The sequence below is a fragment of the Perognathus longimembris genome, chromosome 7 (genome assembly GCF_023159225.1).
Source record: "Perognathus longimembris pacificus isolate PPM17 chromosome 7, ASM2315922v1, whole genome shotgun sequence".
Classification (NCBI taxonomy): domain Eukaryota; kingdom Metazoa; phylum Chordata; class Mammalia; order Rodentia; family Heteromyidae; genus Perognathus; species Perognathus longimembris.
This window is the reverse complement of record NC_063167.1, coordinates 65,923,459-65,939,079: the sequence shown is the minus strand read 5'-3', so window position 1 is coordinate 65,939,079 and position 15,621 is coordinate 65,923,459. Positions and strand designations below refer to the sequence as shown.

Sequence of the window (15,621 nt, the reverse complement as noted above, 5' to 3'; positions counted from 1 at the left end):
AAAGTCTGGCACTTCAGTTTAATAGCAAACAGGGAAAGGACCACTGGTTGGCCACATCCGTTACTTCTCATTCATACCTCCAATCTCCAAATCCTTCCTATCATCCCAAGTTTGAATATAGTCCTAGTTGGTTTGGTCAAAGACTGACCTTAAGGAAACATCCCTCAAAGACTGATTACTGTTGAAGAGATAATAAAACTCAGCACCTCTTTCACTGAAGAAAATACAAAAACCAAAAACTTGGTAAGAGAAAACCAAAATTCTTATAGCTGCCTGGAGAGTAGATCTTGATCTTTCCATTTTCACAGATCAACTCATATCCATAGGAGCCCATTGGATTAAAACCAAACTGAGTCCATTACTCATTCCCCCTCCTGCTCTTCCTATGGCTCTTCTTGGACCTTTCTGGAGACTTTGAGTGGCTCCTATGTCTGTGACTACGGTGATGACCAGGAGATTTGGGGCGAGATCTGTGCCTACGATCTCGGGACCTGCTTCGGTGACGTCTTGGACTCTTTCTCCGATGTCTTTCTTGGCAAGGAGAGGGGCTTCTTCTTTTGAGTGATGGACTCCGCCTTCTGGGTGACTGACTCCTGCTCCTCCTGTAGCACAGTGTAGGAGCATGCCGGGGCTTGTCTAGGTCTCGGTAACTTCTCCGACGGTGATCAGGTGATGGCACTCTTTCCAGCTTCTCATCTTCTTCTTCCTCCTCTTCACTGGATTGCACATCATCCATGTCTTCTAGAAGACTCACTCGAGGTTCCAGCTGCTCAGCCTCCTCAAGCACATAGCGTTTCTGTAGCCGAGGAAGAATAATATCACAGACTCTCTCACTGTGCAGTAGTTCATCAATGAACTCATCTACATGCATTAGTTCAAATTCTCCATTTCGGTTCTGGCTCTTGATTTTTCGATAGTCATTGTACAAAGGCTCCAAATACTTGTAGCAATCAATTGCGGTGCCCGTCAGCCTCATGTAAAGTGCCCCCAACATACGAACATACTTGAAATCTTCATTTTTAATAAATTCAACAATGATATCCTTCTCAGGTTGAATCTGAAGCATCTTCAAGGTTAAACACAGAAAGGGAGTTGGTTTTATGTTTCCACCTAAGACGCCACCGACAAACCTCAACTCCATGGCTTTATCCACTACAAGTTCAGCTGTAAGCCCAAAGCACTCTTCTTTCCAGTACTTAGACTCGTAGATTCGCGTCCGAATGATCTTCTCCACCAGATACTGAGGGTTGGTGCCATGGATGCTATGAGCATCCTTCACAGTACGGTTCGCCATTTCAGAACGCTTTCAGTCCCACTTCCAAGTTAAAAAAAGAAAAAAAAAAACGCGAGGGAGGAAGGGAAGAACCTACCCTGCTTAGGCGGCCTCTGGGAACCTGGAACTGCTGCTGAGAACTTCTGTGAGTTGTGCGGCAAGCCAAGCGAATCAATGCCGGTCTCTGCACAATGCCAGGAGTAGTTAAGCGCCCTTGGGTGGGCGGGGCGAGCTGGGGTGGTGACGCGACGCCTGTGGGCGGGGTTACGCCCTTTGGCATGAAATTTCCTTTGCTGCCTTTCCTGAGGGGTTCTGAGCCTGGGAGCTGCAGTGTTTGTGGCATGCAGCCGGTGGCAGCTAAAAAGGCTAGTAGTACTATGGCAAGTTATACTTGCCGGAGCCCCTGGAGCTGCCGAGGCGGTGGCAGTAGGAAGGGGAGGCTTGTGGTGGGCATAAGGAAACTTTGACGCCCGGTGAGTGCGATAGCCCGCCGTGCTGTACTGGAACTGTGAGCCTATGGAAAGGTGCATGGTCCCCGCAGACTGTCATTGACTCACTCAGCAGACATGCACCCTGTGCCCTCGGAGTGCCAGGCGCTGCTCTCAGGCCATTAGGAGAGGCCCTCGTTCCCCCCTCCGAGTTCCTGAAAGACCTCCGGGTCTGCCACCAACTGGGAGCTTGCACCTCAGAAGCAGGAACCACGAGCCCGTGGCCCTCAGCGCTGCCAAGAGGCTGAGTGGATGTTAGGGATTCATTTTACTAACGAGTTTAATTCATTTTGGCCATGGAGCCTAGAGGGGAGACTTTCCAAGGTGACTTTCTTTGGTGACCAAGACTCCCTGGCTCCTACCCAGGGCGTCTTTTCTCCGGATAACTCGCTAATTTACTTTTAAGTCTATTTCTGGCATTTCCTCCATCCCCAATGTGGCTTTGTATGTGGGCCGGTGTCCATTACAGTCTGGATGTCACAGAGATCTCATGACAACAGACATCTGAAGCATTCTGATATAACTTGTTCACTAAAAATGACCTGGATTTTGAGAAGCCACCTCCAAGCCTTGTTTCAAGAACTTTCTTCATTCATTGGCTATTTGAATGCTGTAACTATTACAACAGAGCTATTTACAGACTTCAGTATGGGTGTAAAGAGCTCTCTTGTAATCCTTGCAGCCTCTTTTCCCCGTGGAAATAGGTATATAGACATTTTGTACATGTAAATATTAATTTTACATAACTTATTTGGTGACCTCTTGGAATGGCTTTGGCCTCTCATGGGACAGGTAGAAATGGTGAGATACGGGCTGGGGATATGGCCTAGTGGCAAGAGTGCCTGCCTCGGATACACGAGGCCCTAGGTTCGATTCCCTAGCACCACATATACAGAAAACGGCCAGAAGCGGTGCTGTGGCTCAAGTGGCAGAGTGCTAGCCTTGAGCGGGAAGAAGCCAGGGACAGTGCTCAGGCCCTGAGTCCAAGGCCCAGGACTGGCAAAAAAAAAAAAAAAAAGAAATGGTGAGATAGTGTTGTCTCATTGTGTAATCCTACGGCGACAAAGATATTACAACCAATATTTTGTAGCTGAGTGGCAAGGTTCTACAAGCTAAGGGTTTTTTTTGTATTCCCACTTTGTACTCAACTACTGCATAAATATCAAACCCAGCCCTTGCCGTCCTTGAATCTAGCAAAGTGATGTGCAATCTGTTAGGTATTCCTGGAATAAATTCCACATGGGCATTATGGTATGTGTGTCCTTGCTGGGTTTGATTTGCTGGAAGCTGATGGATTTTCTTGCAACTCCTAGGTAAATGAGGCATTTTGGCACAGTTTCACGTATAGTTTTAGCTAATGTCAGAGTTACTGCATAGTCAAAACAGGTTTGGAAAACTTTTCTGAGGGGGCAGGGGCGACAGAGATCCAAGACACTGCCCTTCCCCTAAACCTGGGGCAGTGTGGGAGGGAGCCCCTCCCACCTTCCCACCTCAACTGGAAGAGAAGCAAGCAGTCCCCGCCTCTCGGATTTGGCCACATGTCTAATGGCGGAGGCCTGGCCCTTGGGGGATTGTGGTCCCCGCCCACAGAGGAAGTTTCATGACATCACCTGATGGGCAGCCCAGCTCAGTTAACCAGTCACCCCAAGTGCCTCCCCTTCCGCCTTTGTCACTGTAATAAATTCTTCTGCCCGCCCTCTGGGCGGGTGAGACCAGTTCAACCCTCAAAAAAAAAAAGCTTTTCTGAAATCTTAGGATCACTGAAGCTTCTGGTGTATAAGAAATTCTATAAACTTAGGGCATGCGATAATCAAGGTCCTGCCTGATGTGAAAACTAAGCATGCAGTGAAGTATTAGGGGAAACACTGAGAGGAAGAGGGAAAGGATCCTAGTATGTGAGAGCTGTCAGCAGTCTGCAACTAGCTCTATTACTAGAGCAATGGAGACAGAAGTTCTGAACAGTGAATGGGCAGGAGACGCCAGGCCTGCAATACAGTTTTAAGGACTGTTCTCAAACCAGAGGTCAGAAAGTATGTTCAAAGGAACATACTTGAATTGGTATTTGTGCCATGTGTGTTTACTCAGTAGCCACAAGAAGTTTGGCCCTGAAAGACCCTCAGAGACCCGCACCCAAGGACACAAACACGGACCACTGGATGCAAGACGCAAGAGGGTTTTATTCAGGCATGCCCGGGCTCCCAGGTACACGTGACCTCGAGATCCGCAAGGTTCGGGTCAGTGGCTGAGAGCCCCGAGCAGTCTTGGGGGTGACTTTTTATAGAACCTTACAGTCCGTTACAACAGAACCCGCACTTTTTCAGCCAGTAAATTCAAAGTATTACAACTAGGTCTGCACGCAGGCAGCCAATTCCTTTACATTTTAGCCAATCATCCCTTAGCAGGGAGTACATGCTGAGTTGCTTCTCTTCGGCCCTTGGTATGAGGGAATGACCCTTATCTGAGTTAACACATGTTGTTTGTTCAGACCAGGATGTCCAGCTGCGGGGGCCGGTTGAGCAGAATGCGAGCTTATTGATTAGCTTGTGAGGTTACTACTTACTTACCAAGGGGAGAGGGTAGGTAAGTGATAATATAATTTTCTTAGCAAAGCATATTTGTACAGAAGCCAGAAACTGCTTGGTTAGACACAAAATTCCGCTCCCTAACAGCCCCAAGATGAAGCAGTGACAGACTTTAAAACACGGCAGCAGGAGACCATGCTTTCATATTGGCTGAGGTCTCATACTTGACAGAGATGACTCCTAATACCTATGTCAGGCTTGTCTCTGACATAGCTTCAGACTTGGAGGAGAAATCTGCATGACACTATTGTAATTGTTTAGGCTACATGCTCCCACTGAACTGAAACAGGTTTCCTTGGAAGTGACACAGCACGGATGAAGGCAGCATTGTCCTTTAAATGCTTGCCATTGTTGCCACTGTTCAGGAATGAATGCCTAGTCTTCTGGGTTTTAGGCTGGTATGGGGCTCCTATGTTCAGAGCTGTGCTTGTGCTGATACACGGAGGAAATGAATGGCCAAGATGAGGGTGGGATTCTAGGGAATGTGGAGCTAGTGCTGACCAGCCTGCCATGGGCAAAATTGTCATTGATGGGTAACCCAGACTGTGCATCCTGCTCAAACCTGACATGAACACCCATCTGCTATGGTTCCTTTGAGCAGAAAGTCCGTGGGGTTCTTGGGCTTAAAGTCTCATGTGTTACCATTCCTGATTCAAAGGAGCACTTCAACCCAACATGAAGGATCTGGTCCATGGAGAGTAAGTGCTCAGGCTCTGCAATTAAGAGATATAGTTAGAGAAAGAATGCAGCCACAAATGCTACACTCTGTCTTTAACCCTCTTGAGTGGCTCTTGGTCAGGGCTGTAGTGTATCTGTATCAGAAAAGAGCTATTCTTTTTCCTGCAGTATGCTCCTGCATTACTTCTGGCATCAGGATATCCAAGGTCTCTGTACAGCTCTGCCCACTGATATTGGACTCAAACACAGCTAATTTTAATCCTTCTCCAAAGGCTACCATAATTGTTTTACCAGGAATTATCATCTTGGCCAGTGACCTACCTTGAAAGATAAGTAGACTCCCATAATAGATGCAAGGTGAAGTCAAAGATTTGACTCATTTCTCCCTCTTTGGACTATCTGTCAAGATATATGAAATCTTGCCATATGCAAGATTCTCCCATGGATTTGCACTCATACTTAACCAACTTTTGGAAGGCAACTTGAGAATGCTTTATGCTTTTGCCATGTTCAACATATGTTTTGGAGGTTCTGAGTCTTACAATCCTGAACTTCTCTTGAAGATGGGGCCAATGGACAGCATTTACTACTTCATGTCCTGGACGAAAGCTCTCCTCTCCTGGATAGACTTAAAGCAGAGCCATAGCTTCAGCTAGTATTTGCTGATGGAAAGGATGGGTTTATCTTCAAGTGCAGTGTTGTACAAGGTCATTAGGCTACAGCTTGCTTCTTTGGTTTCTTGGTCATTTAGCAATAATGGAGGTGAAACTTGTGTGGGGCACCTGACAAAATGGAAATGTGTACTTGTGGCTCAACATTTGTCCTCATGGTACATTTCACCCAAAGTAGATGTTGTAATGGGGTTCCCCATCCCTCCAAGAGTCCACTACTCAGTCTCAAGTAAAAAGATGGATTTATTGGGAAAGTTCCAGATGGACCTGTCCCAGGTTTTAGAAAAACATAATACACAAAAAAGGACAGCGGCACAGAGACTTACTTCCGGAAGATTTCTAAGTACCAACAAACCGATTCAGTTCCAATGGAGAGCTGACTTGGGACACCATGGGGGTGAGAGAGACCAGACACTTGTGGCATGGTGTAATGGTGCCTGAGCTGAGCTGAGCTGAACCTCAATAGGGTCAGATCAGGGGGCTGGGTCAGAGGAAGCTCCCAGTTCCAAGCACTTGACAGACAGGTTCAGTAAACTATAGGCCATGTGCCTGCCCCTCTCTTGGGATTCAGGAACTCCCATTACCTGGGGATGGGACTTCACTTCCTGTAGGAATCCAGGCATGCCCATCAAAACAAGATGCTAGAAATACTACATGGTCAAGCTTGCCACACACAGGTGACCAATGAGGTTACAACACTTACTGAGCGTGCCAGGTCACACGCAGGTGGACAATGTAGTTACAATCCGCTTCATAGTATCTGTGACCCAACCAATTCTAGTTAGAATTGGTGAGCTGATTTGGCGGGACACACAATGCAGGGGGATGCCCTTCCCCATGGGGCCAGGGGTACTATTGTTTACAGCTATGGGGATCTTCCAAGGATTCTGAGCAGACACAGGCAGGATCCTCAACCCTGGAGCTCAGGGGCAGGGGAGGTCTTAGTAGAGCTGGGGTCAGCTTCTGCTCTCTAACTCTTGAGATGGAGCCAGTCTGACCTCCATATTACAGATTTCAATAGTGGCAAGAATTGATGGCAAGAATGAATTCATTGGGTGGGATGATGAAACTCAAGATTCTGGGATGATCATTCCAGAAGATTCCTTTAGAACTTGTGAACATTTGTCCTCAGGTGTGACTGAGCTTTAAGTCAAGCTGGACTTAACTACCAAAGATGCCTGTCAGGTGTGGGTAATGACATAGCCACTCTAATCCTGATTATGTATCGTTGAACAGTTACACAAGACCATTAGCCTGTCTAAGGACTATGTAGAACCTTGGGAATTTACCAAACTCCTGGATGAGAGGTTCTGGTACCAGAATCTGAAGATGTAGCTACTGAGTAGGTTTTCTGGAACATGTCTGTCTCTCTGGGTATATACAGCATTCTTCTGTATGAGCAATCACATTTACACAAGCCACATTCATTTCATAAGACTTGTCTACTGGTAGTAATGTGGGACCAATGGCCTTGAGCCCCAGGACACTTGATCCGAGTTTCACTGAGGCCTGCAAAGTCCCATATTGAGACTTCTACCACTAGTCATTCTTTACTTTGTGATCCATTTTCTTCTGAATGAAAATCCTGTCAAGTCTCTATTTGATAAAATGATTTCATCGAACAAATTCGTATCATTGGTTTCCCTTAGTATTGTTCTGGATATTTCATCCATGTTTTGTAGCAGAAGAAATGGGAAAACAACAACCGTTGTAATCACTAAGCTATTTAACAATTGATACTCCAAAAAGAAGGAAACACTTTGGCGGTATCACCACAAAATGATAAATGTTGAGAAGATGATCTATACCAGGTCATAAAATGTCATCGCCACAATAGTATGTACAGTTCTTGTTTTCTCACTTAAAAAACTAAAAGAACTTTGTGAATAAGTTGAACACTGAAACTGGATGATTTTCTCCAAAAGGGGTGCTGCTACTATGCTAATGTTCATGAGAATAAACCACCAAAATAGTTATACGGAGGGTAACATTTAAGTTACTAGCCTGTTTTTTCAAAGATGCTAGTAAACCAAATTTCCTCATGGTGCTGGTGCATGAATTGAAATCTGATCAGAGTAGTAGAATTTATCGTTCTACATTACGTTTTCTGGAAAGTATGTTAGGTTAACTTACCTAGACAGGCAGGAAGGACTTGGAATTTGCCTGAAATTAATTCAGGTACCACTTGGAGACACAGTGCCCAAACTCCTAAGTCATTGCTTCCATGCAGGAGCTCACTGAAATGAAATTCTTTTCATTTTTTTTATGCCTAGGGATGGAAACCAGAGCCTCATAAATACTAGGCAAGCTAGTCTACCACTGAGCTAACTCTGAGCCCCATTTTATTAAATCCATTTTTGAAATGAGTGAGCAAGTTTTGTTGACTAAAAACATGCATATGGAAATAGGTATCCTGAGTGACTGCCCATTTCCAGTTGTGAGAATTCCAACTCTAGACAGGGAGAAATTACTAAGAATCTGTACCTTTACTTAAGGCACCAGACCTGCCTTCCCCTCCCTGAAATGTTCCCCCCTCAGTGTGCGAGAGACCACAAGGACAATCTTCAGATAAGCAAGGATCACAGTCTCATGGGTATCCCCACTGTTAGAGGGTAGGAAATGAGATATTTTTTAAAAAATACTTTAGAAAGAGTCTGAGTGCTGCCTCATTGCCACCAGCTCAATCATCTTGTTCTAGAAGCCTTAATTTTTATACTTTCTCTAGGAATGTCTTTAGTACTAAAGTGGGGAAATGGAGGTTAATACTTAGCCATTCTCTCAAGTTCCCTCCCAGATTTATGGACCTTATAACAAAGTAGTTGTTCAAATTCTATTCCAGCCTGAACCTCTTGGTATTTGGGAGGGAGTGGGGAGGAAGTTAAGAAAGCCAGAAGGTACCAAGCTCAGTGGGAAGAGAGTTTCCTCTTTTGACAGGGAAACCTGGGCTTTCTGGGAAGTTTCCTAACCACTAATAGGTGAACACAAGGCATGGCATCTAAATCCTAGGAAGATGAACTGCGACCACTGTTCTCTAACTCCGCATCTTTGTCTCTATGGCTATATTCTAGAGTTGCATCCTGCATCCTCTTCTCCATATTCCTTCATTCTCTGCATCTTTGAAAACAATGAGTTGACACAAATAACTCTGACTCTTCCCCTAGAGCATTGACACTGGTTGCCACATCCTTGTAAGATGCTTGGCTAGTGAACCTAGGCACGTGGGCCTTATGTCATGGCCACATTCTTCGCATGGGTTGTCTCTGCCTCTCTGTATGCAGCATGTTCCTTAGGTGACAAATTCTTGAGCCAGCAATCCAGGTCCACAGGGTACTGCTGTGAAACTTGTAGCTTGTTCTTTTCAATGTCCTGGTTCTGCAGGATGCTTTGCCAACATCTGACAGTTAACTATTAGGAGCAAATGTTTGACCAGCTATCTTGGTAACATTTGTAATAATCTGCTCATAAAGGGCTTCTTGGACTTGGCCAAGAAATTTCACTTTCTGAGGATTCTTCAGTTTCAGGACTTCCCATCTGACTTCGTGTGTGGCAGGATAGGAGTATTAAAAGGGAGACACACAGGATTTTAAAAGGCCATCCTTTAAAAATAAATCTCAATTATGGGTTTTTGTTCCAGTCACCCTTCTGGAGGATGTCTAAGGTATTGCCCTCTTGGGAGGAGGGGAGGTTTCAGAACTCAAGGGAAAAAGTGCAGCAGTGAGCTGATGAAAGTGAACTACACAACTCATGGGTAGAGAGGAGAGGGAAGGAGCAGAGCAGATTACGATTGCCATAAGTGTGTGAAGAAGCGATGGTTATGCTGAGGTGCCCTGTACAAGTGGATGCTCCTGAAATGCAGGTATCGTACCAAGAGCTTCAGCAAAGCACAGCACTGTGCTTGTAGGGACAGTGAAAGCCCCGTTTACAGACATTTTGCCCATAGTCTTAAAGCACACATGTCCTCACAGACCATAAATCTGGGTTTTCTGACCTCATACAACCTATCCATTCTACTGTGCCCACTTTTCTTCACAAGTCTTTCTTCTTGAGATGTTCAATCCTAAGCAGTTAAAAGCATCTAAGAGCAACCACTGCTGTGAGGTTGCCATCTCTGGCCTTCTTGCCGGGTCTTACCTATGATGTACTAAAACAGTGAGAAGTAGAATAATCTGGAGCTTCAAGCGAGAAGTCTTGGAATCCAGTCCCTGAAGGAGCCGCAGAGGTCCTGCTGCTACTTGCTATTTTCTTACTGTTTCTTAGGATACAAAGGCTTGAGGAACAATCAAGCACCTTAAATACAGAATGAAGTATTTCTCCTGGCTTAAAGACAAGGAACTCCAGAGGCCCACAATTGCCTGGGAAGAGTCCTTTGTGGGAGAACTATCTCAAGAACTGTATGTTTAGCAGTAGCGATGAGACCAGGAAACTACATAGGCCAGATGGAAGAAGATACAATGCCTTAAGACAAACAGAATATTACTTACTCATGGCTCTTCACTGTAAAAAAATAAAAATAAAACAAAACACTGCACTTGATGACCCACTTTCTTAGTGATATTGTCTGTGTGGATAGAAGCGTAGCTAAGCATGACTGGAGATTCTAGTTAAAGGAAGAGGCTATTTCCTTAACATTGTAAGTATGTGTCTCAATCCATCTTATTCCTGTGCCATAGAAAAGGCAACCACCAGAGCAAATCTTTCTTGTGTGTGCAAGATTTATATGGAAGCCTAAAATAATGCTGAGTTAGCAAGTAGTGATTACTAGAATGAGTAAAGTCATAGGTTTTGGGTTAATGGGTTTTCTGGCTGCTAACTGGAGTAAATAGCAATGTGTAATCTAATTTCTGGGAGGAACAAATGCAATAGGCGTGAGCATTAGAGCCATGCCTTAGCCTTCAGGAGTTTGTTTTCTTCGTACCTACTAATTGTTGAGACTAGAAACTGGCATGAGGATCAAGAATAATTTCTAGAGCTTAACAAGTAATGGAACCTCTTTTACTGAGAATGACACCATTGCTGGGCACTTGGGAAAAGCTGCTGGAGAAAGAAGTAGGATGATGTGTCTGTATGTTTGACTTCCGACCTCCTTGTTTTTAGTAGCAAGTGTCCCCTTGTCAGGGGGATAAACTCACTTCTTGTTATGTCTAATTAACAGATTAATCTGCTTGGTGTCCTAGATAGGTTGCTTGCTATTTATGATTAATGGTACACTTATTAAGATGCCTCCAAGTGTCCTGTGCCCTGAATATTAATCCCTGCCAATCGAAAGAGATAACAGTGTAATGGCTTATTGTTACAAATAAACCAACAGCTGAGCAACTCGGGTCCAGTTGGGAGAGTGGGGTGAGGCTAACTAGTTGAATAGAAGGAACTTACTGCGGGTGATAGGCAACTAAGCTTTAAAGAGCTAGAGGTCAATCTGGAAAAACTGAAAACCCATATAGATAGTAGAAGCTACTTCAGTGTAGCAGCACCATACCTTCTTCAGAAGAGGTATCCCAGAAGTGGGCATGGGGAGATGACTGTCCTTTCAGAATTTTTCTGGAGGAACCTGGGAGGGAATGTCAGAAGTAACATGGCCACTGTAGCAGACAGGGCTAGCACAGCACCTGAACCACTTAGAGAAGCCTCCTACTAAAACCTGTGTATTGTGTGGAGGAAAGCATGCCCTCACCTTCTCTTCTGCTTCATTCCTGAAAATGGATTGCCCATGAAAACATAAGGTTTTTACCACAAGACAGTGTGATACTGTGGGTTGGCATGGATGTGAAACACCAGGGACCTGCTAGTCATGAAGACCTATTGAAAAGAGGATCCCATGATTAGCATCCACACCGTGGATTTCTGAATTCTTAGGGTTTTATAGTAGCAAGATGTTCAACTCGGTGGGCCTTAGCTACCTATGGGAATGCTGAGTAATTCAGCTTTGGGAAGCATCACCAAGAGCCCTTACAACTACAGAAATCAGCACGTCTAAATGTTCTAGTGACAATGGCATACATATTTTTTTAAGATTCTCTAATTCTGGAGTTCATTTCAATAAGTATTTGGTATGGCCAGCCACACATTGGCATTGTGGCCTTTCTGTTCCTCTAAAAGCATCCTCCTTTGGTCTCACTGTGTGAATTCCTAGAGACCTACATAAGTATGTTCCCATGTATTTTAGGTCTAGCTTCTCCATATGAGAGAACATGCAGCATCAGTCTGAGCTTTGCTTACTTCACTTAGCATGACTTGTTCTAGGTCCATCCATTTCCCTGAAAATGGCATTTTATTATTTCTAATGGTTGTATAAAATTCCACTGTGTGTAGATACCAGAGTTTTTGGATCCACTCATCTATTGTGGAAACAGATCAGATGCCCTACAACTTGGCTATTTTGAATAGTGCAGTAATGAACATGAATGTGCAAGTGTCTGTATGGTATCCTGGCTTGTGATGATCTAGGTAGATACCCAGGAGTGGTATGACTGGGTCATAAGAAGATGTATGTTTTGTTTATTGAGGAACCTCCAGACTGATGTCCAGAGTGCTTGTACTAGTTTACATTCCACCAACAGTGCAATAGGCTTCCTTTTCCCCCACAGCGTGCCAACACTTGTTCAAATTCACAATGTTGGCCATTCTGAGGTGAGACAGAATCTCAGAATTGTTTTGATTTGCATTTCCTTTATGTCCGGGAATGATGAGCATTTCCTCTCCTCATTTCCTCATGCTTTTAACCTCTTTTGAGAAGTCTCTCCTTAGCTCCTTTGCTCACTTAGTAATTGGAAGCGGTTAGTTCCTTGAGTTCCTTATATATTTTGGATATTAGGCCATTGATGTATTGCTGGTATCTTTCTCTCAGGCTGTTGGCTATCTTTCTAGGTGAGTAACTATGTCCTTTGCTGTACAGAAACATTTTTAGTTTAATTCCATTTGTGGGATATTAACAGGGTAGTTTTCTCAAATACTAGAGGAACAAAAGGTAAAAGATGACAGATCTAACAGTTTGCCACCCTGTGCTATTGGCTTCTTCCCATAGGCCAAGAATCTTCACCAACATTAACAATAGCTCTGGCTACTGGTCTTTCATCTATCATGATGGAGAAAGTTGAAAAATGTGGATGGTGAGACTACTAGGTTCAAGACTAAAGGGACTGAGGATAGGTGGGTAAGAGTAGGTCACTCAAGTCTGGCAGGAACACGCGGAGATTTCAGTACAGCTCTGGGGGAGAAAAGCAGACTCATAGGGCCTCTGGTACATGGAATAACACTGTATGGGGCAGAACTGGCCAGCCCTTGTGTTTTGTGTAATCACTGACCTCAAGATCATCTCTTAAGGTGTGCATATTCCTGATCCTGGCAGATTCCCAACTGGCTGTAGCTGGAATCCGTTGGTTAATTTGCTTTCCAAGGCAGATTCAGAATGAAGTAAAAGTGGCCTATGTCTCTGGCTATCACAATAACTGGGAGTGTCCAAATCAGGACATATAAAAAGAAAGGACACTAATCCTAGGGCAACCAGCACAAATGTGGGGCTATGTGGACAAGCTGGCATAATTCGTCCCCAGAATGTGAGGGTGGATGATGGCTGGACTCAGAACAGAGCAGAGGGAAGCACTGTAAAGTTGCTAGGGAAAAGTAAATTCAGTGACAGACTAAGAAACCAGTGACATTCAGATGGAGAACTCAAGTTTATACCAGTGGACACAGAGCTCACACTTGAAATTCTGGACCTCAAGCATCATTGAGGCTACAGGATTTTAATGAGGCCATGCAAGAGGTCAAGTTACAAGAGGCATGCTAGCTAAGAGGGTATATGGAAGTTGCACCATGGGCAGGGAAGTGGGGGGAGGCAAGGCTTTTACAAAGTGGACAGAGGAATGAAAGAAGTTTCTAGTCAACTTTTTGGGGGACTTAAGAACTTTTATAATTCAACCTTGCTATTTTACTACTAAAATATACTTAAAAAGCATCCAATTCTATGATTCTAAAGTGTGTTATATAAAACACTTCACAACATTCTTTTATGAAGAAAAAATCATTACAGAAATATTACAAAGAAAAGCAACAAGAAAAAAATTACAGTTTTGGTACTTTGGGAGACAGTTAAATTTTGCCATAACTTTACACAAATACACAGTAATACTTAAAAACATGTTTTATACAAAAGAAATACCCTAACACAGTAGAGTCTCACAATGCTTTGGCAAACATCAAATTGGCGCTTCAGAGTCATTTTAATGTATTGTTAACAATTTTCAACCAGGCAAGTTTAGATATGTCTTCATATAGAATTCCTTCATATCTCCACCCTTTTAAAGACCCAATTTCAATAGTGATGGTGGCTGAAAAGGTCTTCTCATTGATGGATTCCAGGGTGTCTTCATTGCCACCCATTTAAAACTAAAATTCTTTTTCCTGATGCCGGAATTACTGTCTATAAATGAGTCTGGTTAAGGTTCAGCTTATCTCTACAATCAATAAATCTTACAACAGCCTTATATTTGTCAATTACTTCCGTGACAATACCCTTTTTCTTATGATATTTATCCCCAAGATTTTTGGTTATAATCTTTACAATAATTTCAGACTGCAGCCAGTGGTCAGTGAGGGAAATTCTTTTCTTTTCCTCTTTAATCTCCATGATTTCATCCAGTGCCGATTTCTTTTTCTTTAGCCTGAGCTGAGCTCTAGGAGGAGTCTTTTCCTTTGACCAAGGCTAAATGTCCCAGGGTTTTCTGGGCACTCGGCCCCAAGGAACTTGGTTTGGAAGATGTTCCCGCTGAACTACATGCTCCTTTATTCAGATTAAATGTAACTTTCTCATCTTTTTTTTCAGCTTAATTCCGTGAAAACGGGGGTCTCCTGCTCTTTCTCTTCCACACCTCCTCTTCACTTGCTCTTCAATAAACTGGCCGTGTTTTCTTCATCGTCGAGCTCCAGTTGCCGCCGAATAGTCTCTGGGTCCCTGTCTATGTACTGAATGTACCAGCCTTTCGGTGTCTCTTCCATTTTGCACAAGCCTTCCCTGCCCAGCCACTTGGTAAAATCAGTCAGCGCTTCCTACTGAGTGGAGTTCATGGGGATGTGTTCGTGGTGGCTGACGTACTCATTGTAGACGATGTTGTTGTGCACTTAGTACCAAAGTGTCTCCTGAGAAGTTCTAGAAAGTCGTTTCTGAAATCCTCCGAAAAATCCATCAACTGTTGAGGATTTTCTGAAGCCAGCAACAGTTGTCTCTGATGAGACTCAGACCTACAATGACGCTCGAAGCCATTCTCATCCTGACACTGCTTCTGTCACATGTGGCAATACCAGCACAACTTCTGAAGTCCTTTGAATTTGATTCTGTTGGCGATGGTTGTTGGGAGTAAGAAAATCTGACTTCCCCATTGCGACCACCACTGCGACTGCCTCAGCTACCCACCGCCTTCGGGAGCACCGAGCTCTGCCCACCCGAAGCCTGAAGCAGACTTGGCATGGCGGAACTGGGTGGGACAAAGTTGACAGTGGGATATAGGTGGGCCCAGGGAAAGACGGAGTTCCAACCCTCGCGACACTTTCCTGCCTCTGGCAGGAGGGAATGAAACTGACAGGGTGAGTGAGGAGACTCCACACTGAGGTCCGTCTGCCACTCTTCAGCAAGGTAGTAACCACCATCTTCCCTGGGACCAGGGTCGCCAGGCTGTCTGCTGTGGCCTTGCAGTTGCAGGGGTATGGAAATTTGCGGGAGGATTGCAAGGGGTGACAGAGCTCGGTAAAGTGGGCCGGGGAGACGGGTTGGGGGTGCCCTGGGACAGGCCTGGGAGTCAGGATCAAGCTAGGCCCCGAGTCCTGCCCAGGCCGTGCTGGCTGGGGCCACGGGGAGCGGCATGGAAGCCGGGTAGTGAGAAACATTTTGCAGAAGCAGAAGCAGCTGGATATCTGTAACTTTGTTGTCTGTGACA

At 44.5% G+C, this 15,621-nt stretch overlaps 1 protein-coding gene and 1 pseudogene across 1 annotated transcript; both read right to left on the bottom strand.

Annotated features, from left to right (window-relative positions):
• Positions 1-262: 262 nt before the first annotated feature.
• Positions 263-1,331, bottom strand: LOC125354354 (pre-mRNA-splicing factor 38A-like). Its single transcript, XM_048349955.1, has one exon. The coding sequence runs from the start codon at positions 1,292-1,294 to the stop codon at positions 359-361; it is 936 nt and encodes a 311-aa protein (XP_048205912.1). The 5' UTR covers positions 1,295-1,331; the 3' UTR covers positions 263-358.
• A 12,575-nt stretch (positions 1,332-13,906) lies between these two features.
• Positions 13,907-15,067, bottom strand: LOC125355719 (annotated as a pseudogene).
• Between the last annotated feature and the right edge of the window lie 554 nt (positions 15,068-15,621).

What these genes read in the sequence shown, in the direction of transcription:
- LOC125354354 (XM_048349955.1), bottom strand. Translation starts at nt 1,294, where the DNA reads ATGGCGAACCGTACTGTGAAGGATGCTCATAGCATCCATGGCACCAAC.